The sequence below is a fragment of the Thermobia domestica genome, chromosome 2 (assembly GCF_964235325.1).
Source record: "Thermobia domestica chromosome 2, izTheDome1.hap1.1, whole genome shotgun sequence".
NCBI classification, from domain to species: Eukaryota; Metazoa; Arthropoda; class Insecta; order Zygentoma; family Lepismatidae; genus Thermobia; species Thermobia domestica.
This window is the reverse complement of record NC_137455.1, coordinates 377,065,632-377,086,467: the sequence shown is the minus strand read 5'-3', so window position 1 is coordinate 377,086,467 and position 20,836 is coordinate 377,065,632. Positions and strand designations below refer to the sequence as shown.

At 37.2% G+C, this 20,836-nt stretch overlaps 1 protein-coding gene and 1 long non-coding RNA gene across 2 annotated transcripts in view; one reads left to right on the top strand and one right to left on the bottom strand.

Moving 5' to 3' along the window:
- The first annotated feature begins 1,051 nt into the window (after positions 1 to 1,051).
- LOC145679633 (uncharacterized) lies at positions 1,052 to 5,668 on the top strand. Its single transcript, XM_081750208.1, has 2 exons — positions 1,052 to 1,159; positions 4,367 to 5,668. Exons 1-2 carry the CDS (start codon positions 1,052 to 1,054, stop codon positions 5,666 to 5,668), a joined length of 1,410 nt encoding a protein of 469 aa, XP_081606334.1.
- A 3,866-nt stretch (positions 5,669 to 9,534) lies between these two features.
- LOC145678859 (uncharacterized) overlaps positions 9,535 to 20,836 on the bottom strand; it is a 36,226-nt gene continuing 24,924 nt past the window's right edge. Inside the window, exons 4-5 of the long non-coding RNA XR_014130442.1 lie at positions 15,466 to 15,792; positions 9,535 to 10,961 (exon numbers count right to left, since the gene is read on the bottom strand). This is a non-coding gene — a long non-coding RNA (uncharacterized LOC145678859). The remainder of the gene's footprint in view (positions 10,962 to 15,465; positions 15,793 to 20,836) is intronic.

Below are 20,836 nucleotides of genomic sequence, written 5' to 3'. Positions count from 1 at the left end.
CGTTCCCTCCTACTCTGGCTATGAAGGAAGCACACCACCCAAGTTGAAAAACGTATTTTTTTTAAAAGAAAGCAGAAAACTGGACAATGGTCATCTACTCTAAACTACGCCATCCTTCACAACGGATTTTCTTTTAAAGTAAACCAGCCACTACCAAAGAGAGGTTCTAATTTTTAAATTTTCAAAAAGAAAAAAAAAATTGTTTGGAGCTCGTTGAAAAGCACTCGGGGAAGTCAGTCAGTGTAAGCTGAGGATTCTCTACAGAAACAACCTAATACAACACACATTTCGTTCACTTATATTTTTTTGTGCATTAAGTGCAAAATAAGAATGCGTGGCTAAATGGATAAATAGTGGTGCTTTGCGACGGTAACCCGCGTGACAACTTAAATTATTCTCACCCGCTCCAGAACCTTTATATATATAATCTATATTTATATACGTATATAAAACCTATATCGTTCGCAATTTTTTTTTTTTGTAAACATTTTAAAACTTTTTTTAAAAACGGCATAGTAAGCACTAACGTAGTGTAGTGGCAAAGTTACATTCCCACCTATAAGTAGTAAGACAAGTGCCTGACGGAGAAACTCAGTCAAGGCGGGCGATGAAATTCAATGGATTAATTTTAAATATCTCGATGGTTGAGCGCCAAAAGGACGTAACTGTCGAATTTTCATATTTTGAGTTAATGCTATGAGGACATGTATAATGAATTGAATTTTCTTGTGCCAAGACGCCTTAATGAAAATCTCTATTCTTGAAACGTTATTCGAAAATGATATAAAGGTATAACTGAGTTATTAGCATTTGCTTCTGTGCCAGAGAGGCACATATCACTTAAGCCTCTAAACTAATAAAATTGCAGTTACGCCTTTTTGGCGCTCAACCATCGATCTATATCTATCTATCTATCTATCTATATATATATATATATATATATAAAGAAAGACTAGATGGCCAGTCTCAAGTATTGGGGTGCAAAACTTTCTAAGAATCCTAGTCTCGATAGGAGATAGCTTGACGATCAGAAGAGACTCATCTGCCAGAGATGCAGCCGTCGGGTTATGAAGGAAGGACTTCCATGATCCACGGTGGAGTGAATAGTAGGAGTGACATCGCGTGCAGTGTAGTGCGGTGGATTCGCATCAATGAGGAGGTAAATATATAGTGGACGATCCAAAGAAGCAAGGCAACGGCGAAAAGGTAGGAGAAGTTTTAAACATTTTTCTCCCTTGTTACAATTCAAAGCCAGAGTACTTTGGCCGATCCCATCCGCTCATCTATAAACTCTGTTTAGCATCAGGTCGGAATAATGATCATCATTCAAATTTTCTGTCGTTGGACGGAATGAAGGATTTATAAACTTCATTTTTTTTTTAAATTTACATATGATAGCCACTAATACCCAGGATGAGTTTTCTACGTTTTTTTTTATTATGATGACCATGCAGAATATAATTGGAGTTTCTGCCATGATCAATTAACGTAATGGCATATATTTAGAAATGTAATAATAACTTAGTGTAAAGAAGTTACCAAATAAATTATCAAATAACCAGGGTTATCTCAAGTCAGCACTGCAACATTTTTACTGTAACATAAATTTATCAATTGTACTTGTATTCGTTTGATAATTCAGTGTTGCAAAACTATCAAATTTAAATTATTGAATGTGCATTAGTTGCAAAGAGAAAAGTTCTCACCTTTTTCGGAAGTTATGTAATTGTAGGCTCAATATATTAGGCATTACTATTCCTAAAGATATGGTAAATGTGTCAACAATATATATATATAGGTTATATAAGCCATGAATAAGAGTGTTTCACACGCACACGCACACGGTGTTTATCCACTACAAAGTTCACTTGGCAGGAGCAGGGTTTGAACCCAGAACCCCATGCACCAGAAGTGAACGCTCTACCACTGAGCCACCGCTGCCCCAAATCACGAAACGAGTCGAGAAGAGACTAGAAAATAACGTTTTCTTGTCTAGTCTCAAGTTTTCTAGAAATCTCGCTTTGATTCTCGAAGAATTTTTTCTCGTCTCAATTCTCGAGAAAAACATTTCTCGTCTTGTCTCGGTTTGTAAATTTATGTACAATATGTCCTGATTTTATTCTTAATTTCATTAGAATCATTCCGTGTCACGAGAGGCCACAAATAGAGAAAATAAATGTGATATTGCAGTGTAATGTGTAATGACATGCGTATATTTAAACATTGATGCGCTCTTCATTGTGTTCGTACAATCACTTTATCAATTTATAGTTTTTAATACTATTATTCATATAACACAAAAGCAGTGTTTGGTTTGATTTAATTTGGACTTTAGCGTCCCTTTCAGCAGCAAAGCCATATGAGACGTGTACCCAGAGTTTATTGTGGAATCCGTACCACATGAGCTCCCGCCGGGATCAAATCTGGGTCTCGCACGCCAAAGGCGCATACATTTACCGCTTAGTCACGAGAGAGCTCTAAAGTAGTGTTTGGGGTCTAAGACGGTTTAACTACTGTTGCCTACGAGTCTCAATTCTCGAATTCAAAAAAGTACTTCTCGTCTCGTTATCAACAGTACTCTCGACTCCGTTTAAGTCCAAATTCATTCCCCATTGGCATGAGAAGCTGACGGGGTGAAAATGGGGGACATTACAGATTTATCATTCCACTTTCATTGTAATGTGTATCCTAAGGAGGAAAGGGTTCAAATACTTTCTATAAACCTATTCGGTTGTGGAATTTCAGCTAGTAAATACATAAATAAATAAATAAATACAGAACAGGGAACACCTCCATCAGGCCTATATATAAAGTCTTACTGCTGTACAATTTGTACAATTAAAAAACTCAAGTTCTGTATACAGTACTTCCTTATTGCGATTCATGTAAAGCTTTACATCCTACGAAGGAAAACCGTATGGGTGCCTATGGCCTCAAGAAAATTATTTTGCCTGTGTTATCATCAATGGCTACTATGGTTCATGGGCAGAAAAAGGACGGAAGTACCATGGCCTTATTATTAATAAGTTACCATCCCGCCATCTCCTAATGAGACTGAGTGAATCCCTGGAAAATCGTTAGTCAGGCCCTTTGGCTTCGTTGTTGAATTTTTAAAGTAGAATTTAAAAAGCGCTTTTTCGTTGTTTACTGGTGGCATAATGGAAAATGAAAAAGAAATGGCTCCTTTTAGTGCATTCATATTTTTAAAATAGTAAAACTTTTTGTTTATGGATTATTCAGGCTTTTTCACTCGTCCTTCTTTTGTGGAGTTACACGTCCCGTCAATTGGTTATTGTAGCTTGCGGACAGGGTACCGTCCCTTCATTCCCTGGTAGAACTATGGAAAACATTAGTCAAGATGGCCAGGTTCGAGTATGATTTGAATTCTTCAACTCGAACATTAAGCTTTCCAAATTCACAGCTCCGCTAAGCAAGCGAATTTTTTTTTTTTTTTTTTTTTTTTTTTTTTTTTTTTTTTTTTTAATCGTCATGAACTTTTCTTTCTTCACGAATTCTTCAACCCGAATATCGTCACGGTAAACTTTCCTTCAGAAGTGGAGAAGACGAGGAGGGTGGAAGAAACCTAATGCAGTAGGGGGCTTTTGAAACAATACCAAGCGGCATGTGCTGACCGTTCCTCGATCCCTCAAACTCTGCTGTTGTTCAACTGGCCACTTCGCAGCATTATTCGTTTCACATCCTCTCTTCTTGGCAAGACCTCTCAGCACAGAGAAAAGGGGAAACTTATGAAAATATACTATTTTTTCTTTCTTTTTTTTTAAAGATAACTTTTATTATTGTAATAAATTCACAACGATAATTTGAAAAACAGTTATAATTTGCTACTGACGGATTTCAGCACAATAAAATGTACTACTATTCAGCTTAGTACGAAGTTATATGGTATCTGATCATAGAATTAGTACGTTTACTGTGTCGTTGGCAACACTCGAAAAAAAGCTGGTTTCTACCCAAAATTCCAAACAGATGTTACAACGTTGCCGGTTTTCAGACCGGTCAATCTCACTGTCATTTATATGTAACTCTTCTAGTTGAGTGAGAAGAAAAAAAGATACTGTTAATCCTTTGTTGTTTTTAAGTTAAATATTCAAATATTAATTTTAAGTGGCTGTGCTAGTTAGTGATTATCTGTCAGTGTTTGGTGTGTGATTTGCTATTCTTTCATACTTGCTGGCGTATTTGTATTTACTGGCATTTTCAGTGTATTATCGTGTTTTGTGTTAGTTTTGCCTTCGTTCATATTTTCCAATGGCCTCTAATAGCAAGAAAAACAAATTCGGCAGAGGTGCTACTTTGAACAGTCAATGTCGTGAGTTGATTTTTAATTTGCGGACATATTTTTTAGCAAGAAAGAGACAATGGTGGCCCCTTGATTCCACTTACAAAAGTAGTTGAAAGAGTTGCTGCAGCTCTCAAAATTGGCACAACAACAGTGAAGAGAATAACAAAGGAGAAGTGCCCAAATAATCTCAATGTTCCAACGGTTGAAGTGCTCCGAACGCCTGGGAAGGCGCGGCCAAAACCATGTACAAAGACCGCTATGGATGCCTTTCAAAATGAGGCGATTCGACGACATATTTATGAATATTATTCAAGAAAGGAATATCGCACCCTACACAGACTCTTATTGTCACTTCAAGATGCTGGATTGTTCGAAGGCAGTAAAAGTAGCCTTAGTTTGATATTGAAAAAACTTGGATTTCGGTGGAAAAAGTTTTCCGGGCGAACTGTTTTGTTGGAGAAAAGTGATATTGTTGCCTCAAGATGTCGTTTCTTACGTGAAATTTTACACGAAAATCTAGAAGATATCGTTTGGTTAGACGAAACTTGGATTAATATTAGGCATACGAGACCAGAGGCTTGGACTGACGATTCTCCGGATGGTACGATGAAGGCCCCAATAGGAAAAGGGGGGCGCCTTATAGTTGTTCATGCGGGGACTGTTAATGGATTTGTGCCTAATGCCATGATGATGTTCCGCTCAAAGAAAACCGGGGATTATCATGAAGAAATGATAGCATTGAAATTCAAGGAATGGTTCCAAGATAAGCTGTTACCCAACATAAAAGAAAATTCTGTTCTGGTTATGGACAATGCTTCATATCATTCTGTACAAGAAAATAGAGCTCCAACAAGCAACTCTAGGAAAGGGGAAATTCTTGATTGGTTGAAGAATAACAACATACAAGAATACAACAGTGATATGAAGCGAGCCGAACTTTTGGAAATTGTCAAACAAAATAAATCACGTCTTATCAAGTACGAAATAGACGAAATTGCGAAATCGCGTGGACACAAAGTAATTCGCCTCCCACCATACCACTGTCATTTTAATTCAATTGAATTGATTTGGGCTCAAATTAAGAACTACGTTGCCGATCAAAACAAAAACTTCACTTTGACTGCCGTAGAAAAGTTAGCTTGCGAGGCAATTGACAACATAACAGCAAAGAACTGGTACGACGTCGTCCAACATACGTGGACAATAATACGTGAAGCCTGGAAGAAAGAGGGGTTACTGGAAGATACCGTTGATCAACTTGTAATTTCCCTGGGAGACAGTGACAGTAGCAGTGAAAACGAGACAGACAAGGACCTGGAGGAATCAGATATATACGAAGATTGTGGTGTGAGTCCGCTTGAATGAAATTAAGAAGGTAAGTCTTTAATACCAGTAAGAACTTCTTTCTTTTTAATTGCTTTTACAAATATATATATTACATCGAGCAGCCGTGGCTCAGTGGTAGAGTGTTGGCTTAGCATTGGAGAGGTTGTGGGTTCGAAAGTCGGGGCTAGCCGTTGTCAGTGTTTCTTTCAGAAATAAAATGTTCCGGGGAGCGTTCTTAATATTCGAAGGGACATATATTATTTTCACACGGTACTATTCCATTTATTATTATATTATAAACATATTATTTTGGTTTGCTCCGGGGGGCACTCTCAAAACTCCGGGGGCCAGTGCCCTCAAAACATGTCTGGAAGAAACACGCCGTTGTGACTGAGTTTCAACGATTTTCCCTTAGGCAAAGATGAAACAATCTCAACTGACGAAAGTCCGTGCCTACATATTTTCTCTTTCTTGTCCGCACCTTTCGTACCCATAAGCATTAGCAGCCAATGTAAATGTTAAAAAAAAAAAAATACAAGATACAATTAATGAAAAATCTTGAAATGCTTTTTTCTTTTTATAATAACATAGGTTGTGTTGCGATGGCTATTATCTTTCGTTATCTCCTTGGGTTTTCGCATTTTGGGTATATTATAGTTGCGTATTATACATAAATATCTTTTTATTCTGTCGTAACAATTTCATAGTCTAGGTGATTTGTACCGCCTGTTTGTTTAGGTAAATGTGTTTATTTATGGCATCTTTTTCGCTCGGTCCTTAAGCATTGAGATGTGAGTAGTGGCAACGCCGCTGCGAACTGTCAGACTTTCTCTTACTGGAAGACCTATAGCAAGTCAAAACTTATTTTTTTTTTTTTTTTTTAATTCAAAATTACCTAATTATCTCTCAATAACTCACCCTTTCTACTTTCGTCAATTTCTTTTTATGATTCTCCTTAATTGATATCACTTGAAGGGTAAGGGGAAAAAAGAAGGAATGTCACAAAACTACATTTTCGAGAAAACGGCGTTTTAACATTGAAAACCGTGTAAAAAGAATAGGATTATTAAATCTTTCGCCCCTTTTTACATGGACATTTTTACATCTAGGCATGCATGGCATATACAGTCAAATAGTACCAAGAGTCGCCAACAGATAGGACAAAGCACCCGAAAAAGCACATACATGGACATTCCTTGTTTTTTCCCCTTACCCTTCACTTGTGCTTAATGAGTACTTTTATATTTGCTAAAACGATCATTTTGCTATTGTGTTAAGTTAGACAAATCATAAAAACAGAATTGGTTTCAATCTTTTTATGTAACTGTCCTAAACTGTCAAAGTAATAGTTTCCTAGAAGTGCTCTGATTCTGTAGTACGTTATCAAAAGAATGACGAAAATAGTAAAACTACGAACTGGAAGCCGAAATCCTTCAGATTTCATAAACAGTACCTAATTAAGCATCAGAATAAAATTATAATCAGTATAGAAGGACCAGGTTACTGAAATATTCTTATTTGAAGGGATTGGAAACATTTGTTTAATTCCTTTAATAATTTTTTTTTTTTTTTTTTTTGAGAGATCCATGTCATTGTTATTTTGTTAATTTATGATTTTTTTAAAATTCATTTTTAAATTCTTAAAAATAAATTTTATCACTGTTACCTAAATTTCATGTAACTGTTGTCATTTGTTGCATTGCCATTTTAATTTTCTATCCTCTCCAAACTTTGGTAGATCATTTTGTTTATTGTAGCACCAGACTAGTATGTCATATCTCTTCCAGCTTTGCAGCATGTGGATATTCCGCGAAATTAACCTGCGATTTCTATACCTAAAGTTCGAAATAACTACGCACCTACTTTTTCCTAGCGCCCTGGTTACACCGTTTTGGGGAAAAAGTAGAATAAATATTAGGTAACATTATCGCTCTTACTTTCTCTTTTATCTTTCGGAAAACAACAATAAATTTTAGACTTGGAGACCTGGAGTTCGAGCCCCGTGGCGTTAACTTTAGCTCTCCATGATCTACGTGCATCTCGGTATGATAATTAACACGTCCATTCTCAGGAATCGAAATCAAATTTATTTCATCATAAAATTGATTCCCTATAATAGTCTCTTTACAACTGTAATTGGGCTATAGCCTGTTGTGTTGACAATAAATAAATAAATAATACAAGATAGCTTCTCCGGAAGTTAGTTCAAAACAAACGCTCAGAAATGTTCGCGTTGATTATGCAGAAAAGGACAGTTCTGACATAAGTTGTGGATCCTCAGATGTCTATAAACCAGATTCTAGTGCAGGAATATCTGGGACAGGTCAGCCAAATTTTTTATTGGTCGAAATAGATCAATAGAATAATATTGCTCTTCTCATCCTGTGTTATGAGTTCGTGTGAAACTGTTCAATTGCCAAAGGGGACTAACTTTAAAAGCCAGTTTGCGCATGCTCTCGTGAGGAACACATTACAACAGTCTGGCAAATCTCATAAGCTTAATACATACTATGTTAAAACTATTGTGTATTAGTAACCAAATACGGAACAGTATACTTATTTCCAGTGCAATTTGTATTTAGTTCATTTTGGCATTTTAGTTCATTTGCTCAAAACGAGACTGATCACAGCAATGAATAGAACTCTCAGAATCGGAATGTATGAGCAATTTTCAGGTTGACAAATGTTACTAACAATAACCTGAACTAAACTAACATGTATTCTTGCAACTGGTTAGGGTATTGTTATGTATGGATATAGCCCGGTAGGTCACCAGTAAGAATACCACAATGTAGTTTTGTTCAAAATGGTTTTAATGCTTTGTACAACGTTCTGATGGTTCAATTGCTTATTGATCTGTTATTATTGTGTACTTTCAGATTTGCCCACTATAGAAACCAGATGTAGGATAATCAATACAGGAGGGGCGATCCTTCCAAATGGAAGAACATTCGTAAAGAAAGGAAGCACAAGGGTAAGGCATACGTCTCAGAACGCGGAACGTATACCAGCTGGTTTGAGGCACTAATGCCTCTGGGATAATGTGTGATCAGCACTTACGACTTCTTTCACCGTTGATGTTAGCTTTCCAAACCGGACTTTGTTACTTTTTTCTTTCAACTAACTCCCCAATTGCCCTCACGACCTGGACGGACACCGTAATGCTAACATCTAGTGAATGCTAACATAGGTCGTCCATCTTTCCTCTGACCACACTTGTCGCTGCTTGATTTCGCTGATCTCACGAGAATCTGTACGCTAGTACGGCTACTACGGCGCTGATATACGGACACAACTTTAAAAATAAGTCAATTCATCAAAGGTAACATTATGTGGTTGACCGGACCTATTCATGTAGTCTTAAAATATCTTTAAAACGGCGACGCAACGTTTACAGAAATGGAACAAACACTCCCATAATAAATAAATAAATAAATAAAGAGAAATCTCGACATATTTTTACACAATCTATGCAATGAATTTACTCTCCTCTTAATTATCTACTAAAAAATAAACATGTTTTTCTGTCTCAACAAGCAAATCAATTATATTGCTGTAATGACTATAGTTTGCTGTATAAAATATTAACTTACCGACATCACTAAGCAGGTTGTTTTCCCATATTTTCTTCAGATTAAGAATAAGGAATGTTCTAAGCAAATCACTCCCCAAAACATTTAAGGCTCCGAAAACCTGTTCAAAAATTCCAAACACTTCCAATTTCTTATCTTCTGGTTTTATAAGAGAGATTAAAAACTCTTGGAAATATGTATTGTATGTACTAAAGCACAGTGAGGCCAGACTTACAGTCAGCAGTTTTGTTTAACCTCTACATTGGAGAAGCAACAAAAAGCCAAGGACATAAACAGCGTAGAAGTAACTACTCGTGGGCAGGAAATACCATACACAGCTACCACACATGTATTACTAATATGTGTATCAATCGTATACACAGGCATAGATAAATCAGACGGGGCATATATGCCAAATTTCTGTCAAAGTATTCAAATTATTAATAATTGAAACTTTCTGCCTAAACTTAAGCCAAACGTAGTGCTGTTTAGAAAACGTAGCCATCCATCTCTCCAAGATTGTATTTTCCAAACTGACATTTCAATGCCTTGTCTTTAAAAAATAAATAAATCTCGATTGGACAAAATCGATTTTGGATTTTAAGTTTAATGTCACTTTCAGTAGCGAGACTATATGAGACGTGGATCTAAAGCTTAAAGTGGAATCTGAACTACATGAGCTCCCGCCAGGGATAGATTCTGGGTCTCCTGGGCCAAAATCGTGTACACTATCCACATATCTCACAAGAGAGACCACTGGACAACGATGATTCAGATTCATTTGATTTACTCTATCTTAGGATAAGTATACAAGGTTTATGAAAGAGATGTGGGTGGTCCATTTTCTTTTTTACAACTGTACAAATACGTTAAGAAAATATATCTTTTCCTAAATATTCTTTAGATCACCCATCAACTCAAGCCCTCCCTCCTTTCAGAAAAAATATTACGATCCAAAATATCCCACTAAAAAATTTACGAAGAAAATTACAATTTAACACTAACAAATCAGAAAAAGTGGGTTCCAACATTAGTATTATCTAGTAACACGTTGCTACACTATCCTATCATTTCCTGTGAAGCGTGCTGACAGAGCAAGAATAGATTATTTCGAATACATAAAATACGTATCTCTAGTCTTTCCCAATTCACAGTATGTGCTCACGTTGAATTGTACAATACTTTTCTTGACAAAAGTGAATTAAAATAATGCAGAGAAAAATACAACCAATAATTGTAGTTACATATAAATAATATAACGAGGTAATAATTTTAATTAAACAATTTCTTTGCGTTTTCAATGCTTGTAAGTACGCAAACTGGTGATGAAATTAACTTCGGACAACACTAAATTGGATTTCTGAACTTTCGATGTCACGTCATTAGGACATCAACAGAAAATAATAAGACCGCCAATTGCTTTAAAAGATATTACTTCTACACAATATGAAAATACCGGTATCCATGTCCAGAATATACAAGCTGTAATGACAATCTACTGGCATATATAAATTAATCGAAAATAACTTTTACCCTTCTCAAAAGGGTTTCCTTATCCATCATGCTATCAGTGCGTATTTAACAATATTTTGTACATGACCTTTACTTACGGCACCAAGTAGTAACACATTTCTCGTTGGTATACAACTCCACAGGAACAGATTTGCTTCTGGTTTGTGTTTTACTTTCCAGTTAGGTAGTCCGACTTAGCTTGTGCGTCTGAAGAAGCAGGTACTTCCATATGTGGATAACGCTGGTAACTGCAAGTAAGATTTCATCTGTGAGATTGATTTGTTATGCGTCCCATCTATTAATGGTCTAAAATTTCTTTTTAACATTTAAACTTGTATACAATAAAGAAAACCTAAAAACAAAAAACACTACTTACCTTTCTCTCACACACACACATTATATATCCAAATTGCAAAATATATCTTAATTCCTACTTGTAATACAAATCTACAATGCCGTATGTTGTACGAGAGTTTCGTTGTACTAAATGCCAAGTATACGCTATGTAAAATAATTTTCAGATGAGAATGGAAAACTTCGAACTTATGTTGGTTAGACACTATTACACTCAGGTTCACAATTGTTCTCTATAGAAGCTCTTCTCAGAATTACATATTCATAGCTACACAAAAAATCTGTACTATGCTTTGAAGTGCACTTTTCAAGAGAATAATTCCAAGTAAGCATGTTGCAAACTATCTTTAAGCTCAGTACTTTCCGTTACAAGACAGGTTTCACTATGTGTGTTCAGTAATACCTACTTTTGTTTTTGCGATATTTGACCCAATAGAGATGTTTTCCGAAACAAATACTGGGAACGTTACAGAAACGTCTTGCGTGAGTGAATATCATACAATTTTATCCGAACATAGATCCGATATCAGCAAAATTATTTTCATTCATTCATTTAGGATTTAGATTTCTGGGCTTTTGGCATCTAAAGCCATTTAGCCCGTCACATATGAGGAATGACGTCCCTCGGCGGGCACACTATCCGGGGAAAGGAAAGGAAGCAAGGATTGGGGAAGGAAGAAAGTGGCCTGGGATCTAGTACCACCCTGGCATTTGCCGGATATGAATGAAGAAAACTTACGAAAATCTCATTCAGAATGATTGGCCTGAAAAACCTTTTCACACTTTTTCGATCGAGTGCCCTCACCGGGAATCGAACCCGTGACCGCTCCATTCATTTAGTCATGTCTGACTGACCACATATTACACGAAACTCACGCGTTTAGCGTGGGAATTCAAATCGTGTCGCCACGCAGAGAGAACACGCACCGTAATTCAATCTTGTGCAGGAGATATCAAAGCTGAATACCTGTGCCTGTTACAATTTGTTCTTTACGTTAGTCTAGTTTACCTTGATTTCAGACTCAAATTTCATACTATTTTCAACTAGAAGTATCTATAATTCAACAAGGAAATAATTATATATGCTAATTGAAATTTATCGTAATTTGGCTCATGACAAATATTTTAGCATTTTATATCGTTAAAGGTCAGATCCACCGCTATTGTAGCAGAGCGGTGTTTGAGCGACTGACTGTAGAAATTCAAACTCGGATTAGTGATAATTTCACAGTCTTGTTTTATTACGCGGAGAGGAGGGCGTGGATCATGAGTCAAGAGTTGATGATGATTTTGGTTTGTCGGAGTGGATCATGGTGGGTACAGTGAGTGGGTCGCGGTGGGCGATAGGTCATAGTGGGTTGTGGGTGAAGTTTTTCTTGTTCCACGCCGTCTCTGACTAGGACTTGCGATAATACTCGAAACTTCGTTAATTTCAAATACTCGAACGGTTTCGAGTAACCGATGACAACTCGATAAATTTTCATTCTCGAAACTAGATAGGTCCTCAGTCTTATCAAACACCCCTATACTAGGGTCATACATCATATAAATCAACGCAAGATATGTTAACACTTTTATTTCCCATACAATATATGACTGCGTAAACAAAATGAATACAGTAACATAACACTTGTTATGTTTGAACAAATGCAGTGACTTTTTACATGAATATTTGAAATTTAGTGTTATTTTATTTATAGTGAGCAGAAAGAGCTAAATTTGTCAACTTACCTGTACGAACAATTTATAATACGTTGAGATTAATGTTTTAAGCACATTCTATAATAAAGAAAAGCACATTCTATAATAAAGAATTAAATTTCTTACCTTAATTGCACAAACTAAATGTATCCTTGGTGATAATTTCAAGATGCTAGCCACTATTAATTGATACTTATGCTTTCTTCTTAAAAATTTTGATATTTGTACCTATATAAGTTTACTGTAGATGCCTTACAGACAAAAGACAATTCATAGATCAAGAGAAAGAGGGCACTGAGTAAGAGAAAATTCAATCTAATTTTGAGAAGTTAGCCAGTAATTGGGTGTAAAACATTCAACCGAAATTATCACTAAGGATAAATTAAATTTGTGTAATCAAGGTAAAAATATTTCATCCTGTATTGTAAGGTTCCGCATGTCTACACGTCATGCAATAACCACGCATGAACTACATGTGTTAATAGTAAATAAAAACAGACGACAGTCCCGAAGAGGAGTCGACCACCATCGCTAACAGTCGGAAGGACGAGAATCACCGAAAAAAGCCGACACTACAGGATAAAAGGAAGCTGCACACCTCGACCAGCATCAATCTCCACAGGTTGATCAAACCACCTAGCCCTAAGGCGCCCAGCCATTGGGTTACCCTACCCTCTCACGACGCTTGGTCAATTTAGAGACACCTAATCCTAAAGCCCTAAGACGCAGGGTCACTGGGTTCGTTCTCTCTCTCTCTCTCTCTCACGACGCCCGGCCACCGAGAGACACACCTAAATCACACAAAACTTAATCCCTCTCACGACACCTGGTCAAAGAGAGTTATCTCACCTCAAAGCCCAAGATGCTTGGTCATCGGGTTCCTACCTCACTCTAACCTAAAGTATTTAAAGGAAACTATTATTGTACATACTTCTGTACTAAAGGAACTTTTTATAATAAAAAGGTGATGTGAAAAGTCCAAATCCCGAGTACTATATTTGCTCTACCCAAGAAATTTTACAATATTATTAAATGTTTTTTTAACTGATGTTCGTAAGGGCTTGAGGGCGCGCGCACTCCCTCCCTCCTCTTCCTTTAATTGCCTCTACAAGTTACCAACCCAAACTCCTTTATATATTTACCCTGTCTGTCCGTTCAGAGGACAGAACAAAAATCTATAAAACCACAAAAATCTACACAACCACTTGATGGATTACCATCAATTTTGGCCCGAATGTAGGTCAATAGCCAAGAACAGAGTTCACTGATAAAGATCATATTCCAAGTTTATATTGATGAACGATTTAAAAGTCTAAAGTTAGGAGACACCTTAGTATAGTGGTTAGAGTATTGGACTCATGTCCGGATTCGATTTCCAGCCGGTGCTTCCCAAATTTAGGCGTCTACCCAGCGCGGTGACGCAAACTAAGGGAGTTATGTGAATAAAAAAAACGTGACAGCTACTAGGTCTACAAAGCTCCTTATACGTCTGTTTCGAAAACAGGGTGACGCAGCGCACTGACGCGCTAGCTTGAATGTAGTTTTGAGCCGGCCGCTAACAGATGGCGTTGGACCGGCTCAAGTCCACAAAGGGCTGTTACGTTAAGTGGTTTTATTTTCAAGTTTGAAGTTAATACCTATAGAGCAAAAACTATAATAGATAGCGAGAAGCGGTTTTCTGCAATCGATTAAGCGTCCTACGAATAAATTTCATCTCCCTCTCCAACTCTCTACTAAAACCAGAAATGACGGAAATCCACTACAATTTCCTCCATTATATTATTGATCTAAATAGACTGAATTAGTGTGACGTCACATCCTTTTCGTTGCCATGGTGATCGCCATTTTATTTTCTATACAAACACGAGCGATGGCTGAGAAATAACGCATAAATGGCGATATGTTATGTATTTGTTTGTAAACATTAATGTAATTGAGCTGAAATGGAACAAGCAATATCCTAGAATTCTTTACTAAAGGTTTTCGATATTCTGTAGGCAACATATAATTCTTAATCGTAAACGTAAAATTTCTAAGGCAAACTAAATGAGCAAATATGATTCGATCAGAACAAACATGATACAGACAAATCAACACGATCTTTACATAAAGTTTGTTCCCCTTCTGTGCAATATATCGAGGCATTTATATTAACAAATAATGAATACAAACTTACCTCCACTTCAGATCTTCATGTTTGCCTCCACTCTGCCTTTTAAACATTTAAATTCACCATCATACATTACGGAAGACACGTGATTTGATTCAAGAGAATTTTCGTCTTTTTCCACCAACTTTACTTCGTTCTCAAAGTATTTAAAAATTCTAAATAATTTCACAGCCATTGTTTACTCAACATCTCATTCACACACTCACGTTTGTATAGAAAAAATGGCGATTAACATGGTAACGGAGAGGAAATGAGTCACCACTATTGCAGTCTATAGAGGACAAAGGCGATGAGTTTTTTTTTTTTTTTTTTTTCAGTCTATTTAGCGTTCTACAAACAGATACAATATCTCTCAACACTCTAATCAAAATAAAAGTGATTGCGCTTTTGGTTAACATTGATCGCTATAAAATAAAATCAGGAACGGATAGTCAAAAGCACTCTACTGCATTCAATAAAAGAGTCCTAAGAAACTAATAGCTTGTAGATGGTCTAGGATGCATATTTAACATAGGAAAGGAACTCACCTTGTATCTGATGCTTTTGTATCCCTGTTAAAACTGAATATTCGATATTTCAGCCCGCGTTAGGGCCATGATTCTGAACACTTCTACTGAAAACTGTAAGGTATCACTTAGAAATAAGGTTTTTTGGTCCTTTAATAACGAAACACTCCATACGTTCACAAAGCACTAGAAAGTACTTAACACTTAACGGTTCGAACTATGTCCCTTTATTTTTGAGGTTTAAAATGCATTCATGGGAAGATTTGCCTTGTTCGATATTTTCACTTCTCACTACTTGTTTCAATGTGTGCACCATGCCCTTAGAATGAATCCTTTCCGTCTGTTCACCTATGTACAAAATTTATTTTAGTTATGAAAATTATATTTACAGTTTTGTCACTGTTTAAATACAAGTGCTTGTTCAATGCAGAACACACTGTTGCCAGAAAATGGCAACGTGTGACTTTTTACAAATTAAATAAAATTCTATCACCTTCAAAACAACAGTGTTCTGAACTGAACAAGCATTTCCATTTACAATATATAACTTATATTAATTCAAGTCTGTGGATGAAAACTTACACAAGAAAAACATGTTAGTCACTATGGAGTAACAAGAAAATCGGTGCCTGTTGTATCTGCCACTTTCTTCAGACCACTTATTAAACATAGATCAAGAAATTTCAGGTATTAAAGAAGGTAAACTTATACGAAAGAAAAAATGTCCCTACTTGGTACACATAAATCCTGTACTGCAAACTTTTCGTTTATCTAATTATATTGTTGGAAGAAAGGAGATACGAGGCTTGCACTGAAAGTTTTCTGAATCACGTACTAGGAACAATGGTAACATGATAGATTTTGTTGTAGTTATAAATTGTCATCTTTGTTCATACTAAATGTAAAACAGTGTGTAATTTGAAATTTTGTCGTTGCAGGGTACCAGTTTGAAGTGAGGTGGTCGTGATTAACAATCGGCCTGACGAAAGAGCACTTCCATGCCATGATTTATTACGATTTTCGCCAAGGGTTAACACAGCAAGAGTGAGTTCGTCGGATGACTGCTACTTTTCCTGATGAAGCCCCATCCCAGACGACAATTTACGGGGGTTTCAAGAATTCAGATGTGGTCGTGTCGGTCGGAGTGATGAGGATCGTGCAGGTCATCCACCGACAGCCATTGTGCCAAAAAAACATTGACGCTGTTAGTGAATTAATTAACACTAATCGACATGTGACTTATCTTGAAATTCAGAGGACCTTACGCATTGGCATGAGCCAAATACAAACAAAATTGCATGATCATTTAGCTGTGAACGCACGTTAGATCCCACACAATGTAACTCAAGCACAAACAGACGCAGGTGTGAAGTGGTGCAAAGTTATGACGAAACGATTCGAGTGTGGATCATCTAATTTGGTGTTTAACATCTTAACAAGTGATGAAACGTGGAATTATGCATACGAACCGTAAACCAAGCAACAATCTGCTGTGTGGGTTTTCCGCGATGAACCTAAACCACAGTTGTTCGTGCACGCAACAGCAGATTGCATCACTTTTTGATAGATCATGCTACTGCCCCACTGGAGAATCGTAGAACAGTCGATGCAGTATGGTACACAATCATATGTCTACCAGAAGTACTGAATAGGAGCAGGCAGTCCAACCCCAACCGCCGAATCATTCTGCATCACGACAATGCCAGCTCGCACATAGAAGCTGCAATTGATTTTATGAAACAGGAAAACAGTCATGACGCATCCGGTTTATTCCCCTGATTTAACCTCCAATGATTTCTTTTGGTTCCCAACAATCAAGAACAGCTTGCGTGGGAAGCGCTTTTGCACTCCAGAAGAAGCCATCGAGACATACCAAACTGCATGTTTCACAGGTAACAACTTCGGAATGGTATAACTGTTTCAAGACGTAGTTCTATCGCATGAAACAATGCATTGCTGCAAAGGGCGAGTAATTTGAAAAACAAAACAATTGCTATACTTTGATGTTCTTGTGTTCTAAAAGCAATTGCTATACTTTGATGTTCTTGTGTTCTATCATGTTCCCGAAACTGAAAATAACCCTCGTAATTGGCAGGTCAAATGATAAAGTTTCAATTCAAGATTTCTGTGAATATTTTCTATTTACTGATAGGGTCATAAATTTTCCCTCTTTCATACATAGGCACATCAGAAAGTAATGAGTATTTTATTTATTTTTCAGGAAACATATAAACCGGAGACTAACAACTGTTATATTCCTAAGTAGCTTGATATTTAACGAATGTACTGTAAAATATTGAAACTTTTGCATTTTACAGGCGAGAAGCAAAGTTGAAAGCAGTGTAGTTGGAAATCGCCTGTCAAATTTTATGTTCGTTTGAAGAAATCTGGAGTCGAGACCTACAAACTTCAAAAAATTTATGAAGACAGACAGACAGTATGTCACGTGCTACAGCATTTAGATGGGAACGCATTTTTGAAGAGAAGAGGCGGAACACCACGGATGGGGACGCTCACCATCAAGAACGGATAGAATGGTAATCGCTATGACTGCCATTGTGAAGAAAACAAGATATTTATTTATCCAACAGATTACACCCATCCTTAACATGTCACATGGTAACATTCAAACCCTTCTTAATAGAATGTCAATGGATTCCTCGTGTCCTGAGTGAGAAACACAGAGTGAATCATGTTTCAGTGTTTGGGGGGTTACAAAAACCACTTCGAAATTAAGATGATGCTTTTGGCGGTTTCCTAAAAAGAAACAGCTGCGTGGTCAATATTTTTCATTCAATATGTAAGTTTTCAAAGCAGTCGTAGCGACTTGCGAACGCCTTACACAAAACTGAATGAATCACGCATTTTGGTGCACGGCAGACGCGCTGGAAAAAAAAATACACCGAAGGAGGGGGACTAGTTTGAAAAACACCAAGTAAATATTTCCAGTCATTACTTTTTGATTTGCTCTCGTATGAAATTACCCCTCTAATTCCTAAAATTTTCGAACTCAAGTTAAATGCTCTTAAGGCAGAATTAGAAATTAGATATCTGGGCTTTCGGTATCTATAACAGGGTGTCTGCTAAAATTCCAAAATGAAATTTTGTGACTTTTTCGTGATCTTTTCCTTCCCAAATCATAATATTTAGTAACATTCTCAAGAGCGAATTTGGGTGCGAATTGGGCCGAATTTTCATGCATGCGATAGAAGTGTAGTTTGTATGCGATTTGGTAGCATCTAAAGCCGACCAGAGACATTTTTGGTGGTGAAGTTTGGCGTTTTATAGAACAAAATTTTCCAGCCTATATTTTCACAGATAAAAAATAATTCGTGACCCAAAAGCTAAACTTCGTGCCTTTTTCAGGACGTTTTCTGATTCCGTGACTTTCGTGACCGATAGACACCCTGTATTACCATGTTATCCCGGCACGTATGTGGGAAGACATCCCTCGGCAATCATACTATCCAGGAAATTGCAAAGGAAGAAAGAAATAGGAAAGGAAGGAAGCGGCATGGATTTATGTTAAGTGCCACCCCGGCATCTGCTTGGTGTGAATGAGAAAAACCCAGGCAAACATCACTCAGGATAACTGAACTGAAAAAAGCTTATGCATTTTTCGACTAAGTGTCCCCACCTGGAATCGAATCCAAGACCGCTTGCACTGCTCTTAAGGTGGCAGATGGAAGTCACCGAAATGATACACAACGAAACTTGATACAGAAATACAGGGGTTGGACAAAAAAACTAAAATGTTTGCAAAAGTGTGAAAATCATACCTAGTATGGTGTGGGGCCTCCTTTTGCGTCCAAAACAACTTGAATCCGACGTGGAATGGACCAGCTCCTGAATCGTGGTGTGTGGAAATTTGTACCATTGTTCCTACAAAACATACTCCAGTTCCTTAAGGGATGCTGGTGGAGGGTAATGAGACCGAACACGCCTTTCTAACTCAGACCACAATGACTCAATGATGTTCAGATCTGATAATTGTGGGACCCAGGGGAGGTGTGATAGCTCCTGGTCATGCTCCTCAAACCATTATTTCACAGTTTTTGCAGCGTAACAGGGTGCCAAATCATCTTCGTAGATGCCATCAACATCAGGGAACAATATTTGGGCCATGTGTAGAACCTGGTCCCCCAAAATGGCCTCGTACGCCTTAGCATTCATCATTCCATGCAGGGCTATGATGGAATCTGCAAAAAACCGCGATATCACTGCCCATACTGTAACAGAACCACCACCATGCTTTACAGTTGGGAGCAAACAGTCGGTATCATAGGTGTGCGACGGTGTTCTCCATACGTAAACACGACCGGTTGTTAGAAACAAGGTGAAGGTCGATTCATCGGACCACATTACGTGTTTCCACTGCTCGAGTCCACGCCTTATGGTCCTTGCACCACTGGATACGCCTCTTCGCATTTACTGCTGTGACCATGGGTTTGGCGATAGCGGCCCTGCCATGAATTTTCATTTTATGAAGTACCCGTCGCACTGTTTTTGATGAAACCGGGTTCTGTAGGCCAGAATTGAGTTCAGACGTACTTGTCATTGCAGTGGTCTTCTTTTTAGCTGCTACAATCAGTTTTAATGCCCTCCGGTCTCTATATCTGACAGGGTTGTCTTTCGACCACTGTTGTACTTTGCAGACGTCGTTTGCCCATGAACTGTGTATGCTCTCGTGACATTGGACACAGTGCCTTTCGATACCCCCGCAATGTTCGCCACTGTTGCCACTGAAGCTCCAACCAGAGCGGCACCAACGATCATGCCTCTTTGGAAGTCTGTCAGGTCGCCCATTTTACCACACCACGACACTCACAGGTGAACTGGTTATTGCTGACGGAAGTGGAAGGTCAACATGACACATTGAAAACAAAAAACGATCGGCAACCGCAACACGGAGCTGAGCTTGTAGTATCTTAAGCATATATATATATATATATATATATATATATATATATATATATAAACACATCTGTCAGTTAAGTAGTCTACTTAATACATTGTAATTGGTCGTATATAATTCCATTACAGTATTAGATGTTTGATAGTAAACAATTATTATAAAATTCTGTAATTAGATCGTTTAAAAATAAACATACTACCAAAGGAATTTCACGAGTTTTCAGATGCTTATTAACTTTTGCCTGAATCTCCTTTGTAGTTGAAATTAAAGCTGAATTAAAGTTTCAAGTATCTTAAAGTGTATAAATTGAATTAGTGAAAAATATTATTGCAAAATACATACCACAAAACTTACAGGATCTTCACTAACAAGACCTTCATCTATCAAACTCTTAAAAACCGTTCACACTTGTTACTATAGAGCTGAATGGTATATTGTTGAAACCAATAATACAAAAGTTTGTTATGTAATAACAAT

Bases quoted from the DNA above. Each gene is read 5' to 3' on its own strand.
- LOC145679633 (XM_081750208.1), top strand. From the start codon at position 1,052: ATGCAGCCGTCGGGTTATGAAGGAAGGACTTCCATGATCCACGGTGGA. The intron at 1,160-4,366 runs GTAAATATATAG...CATATTTTTTAG, and splicing joins GGATTCGCATCAATGAGGAG to CAAGAAAGAGACAATGGTGG.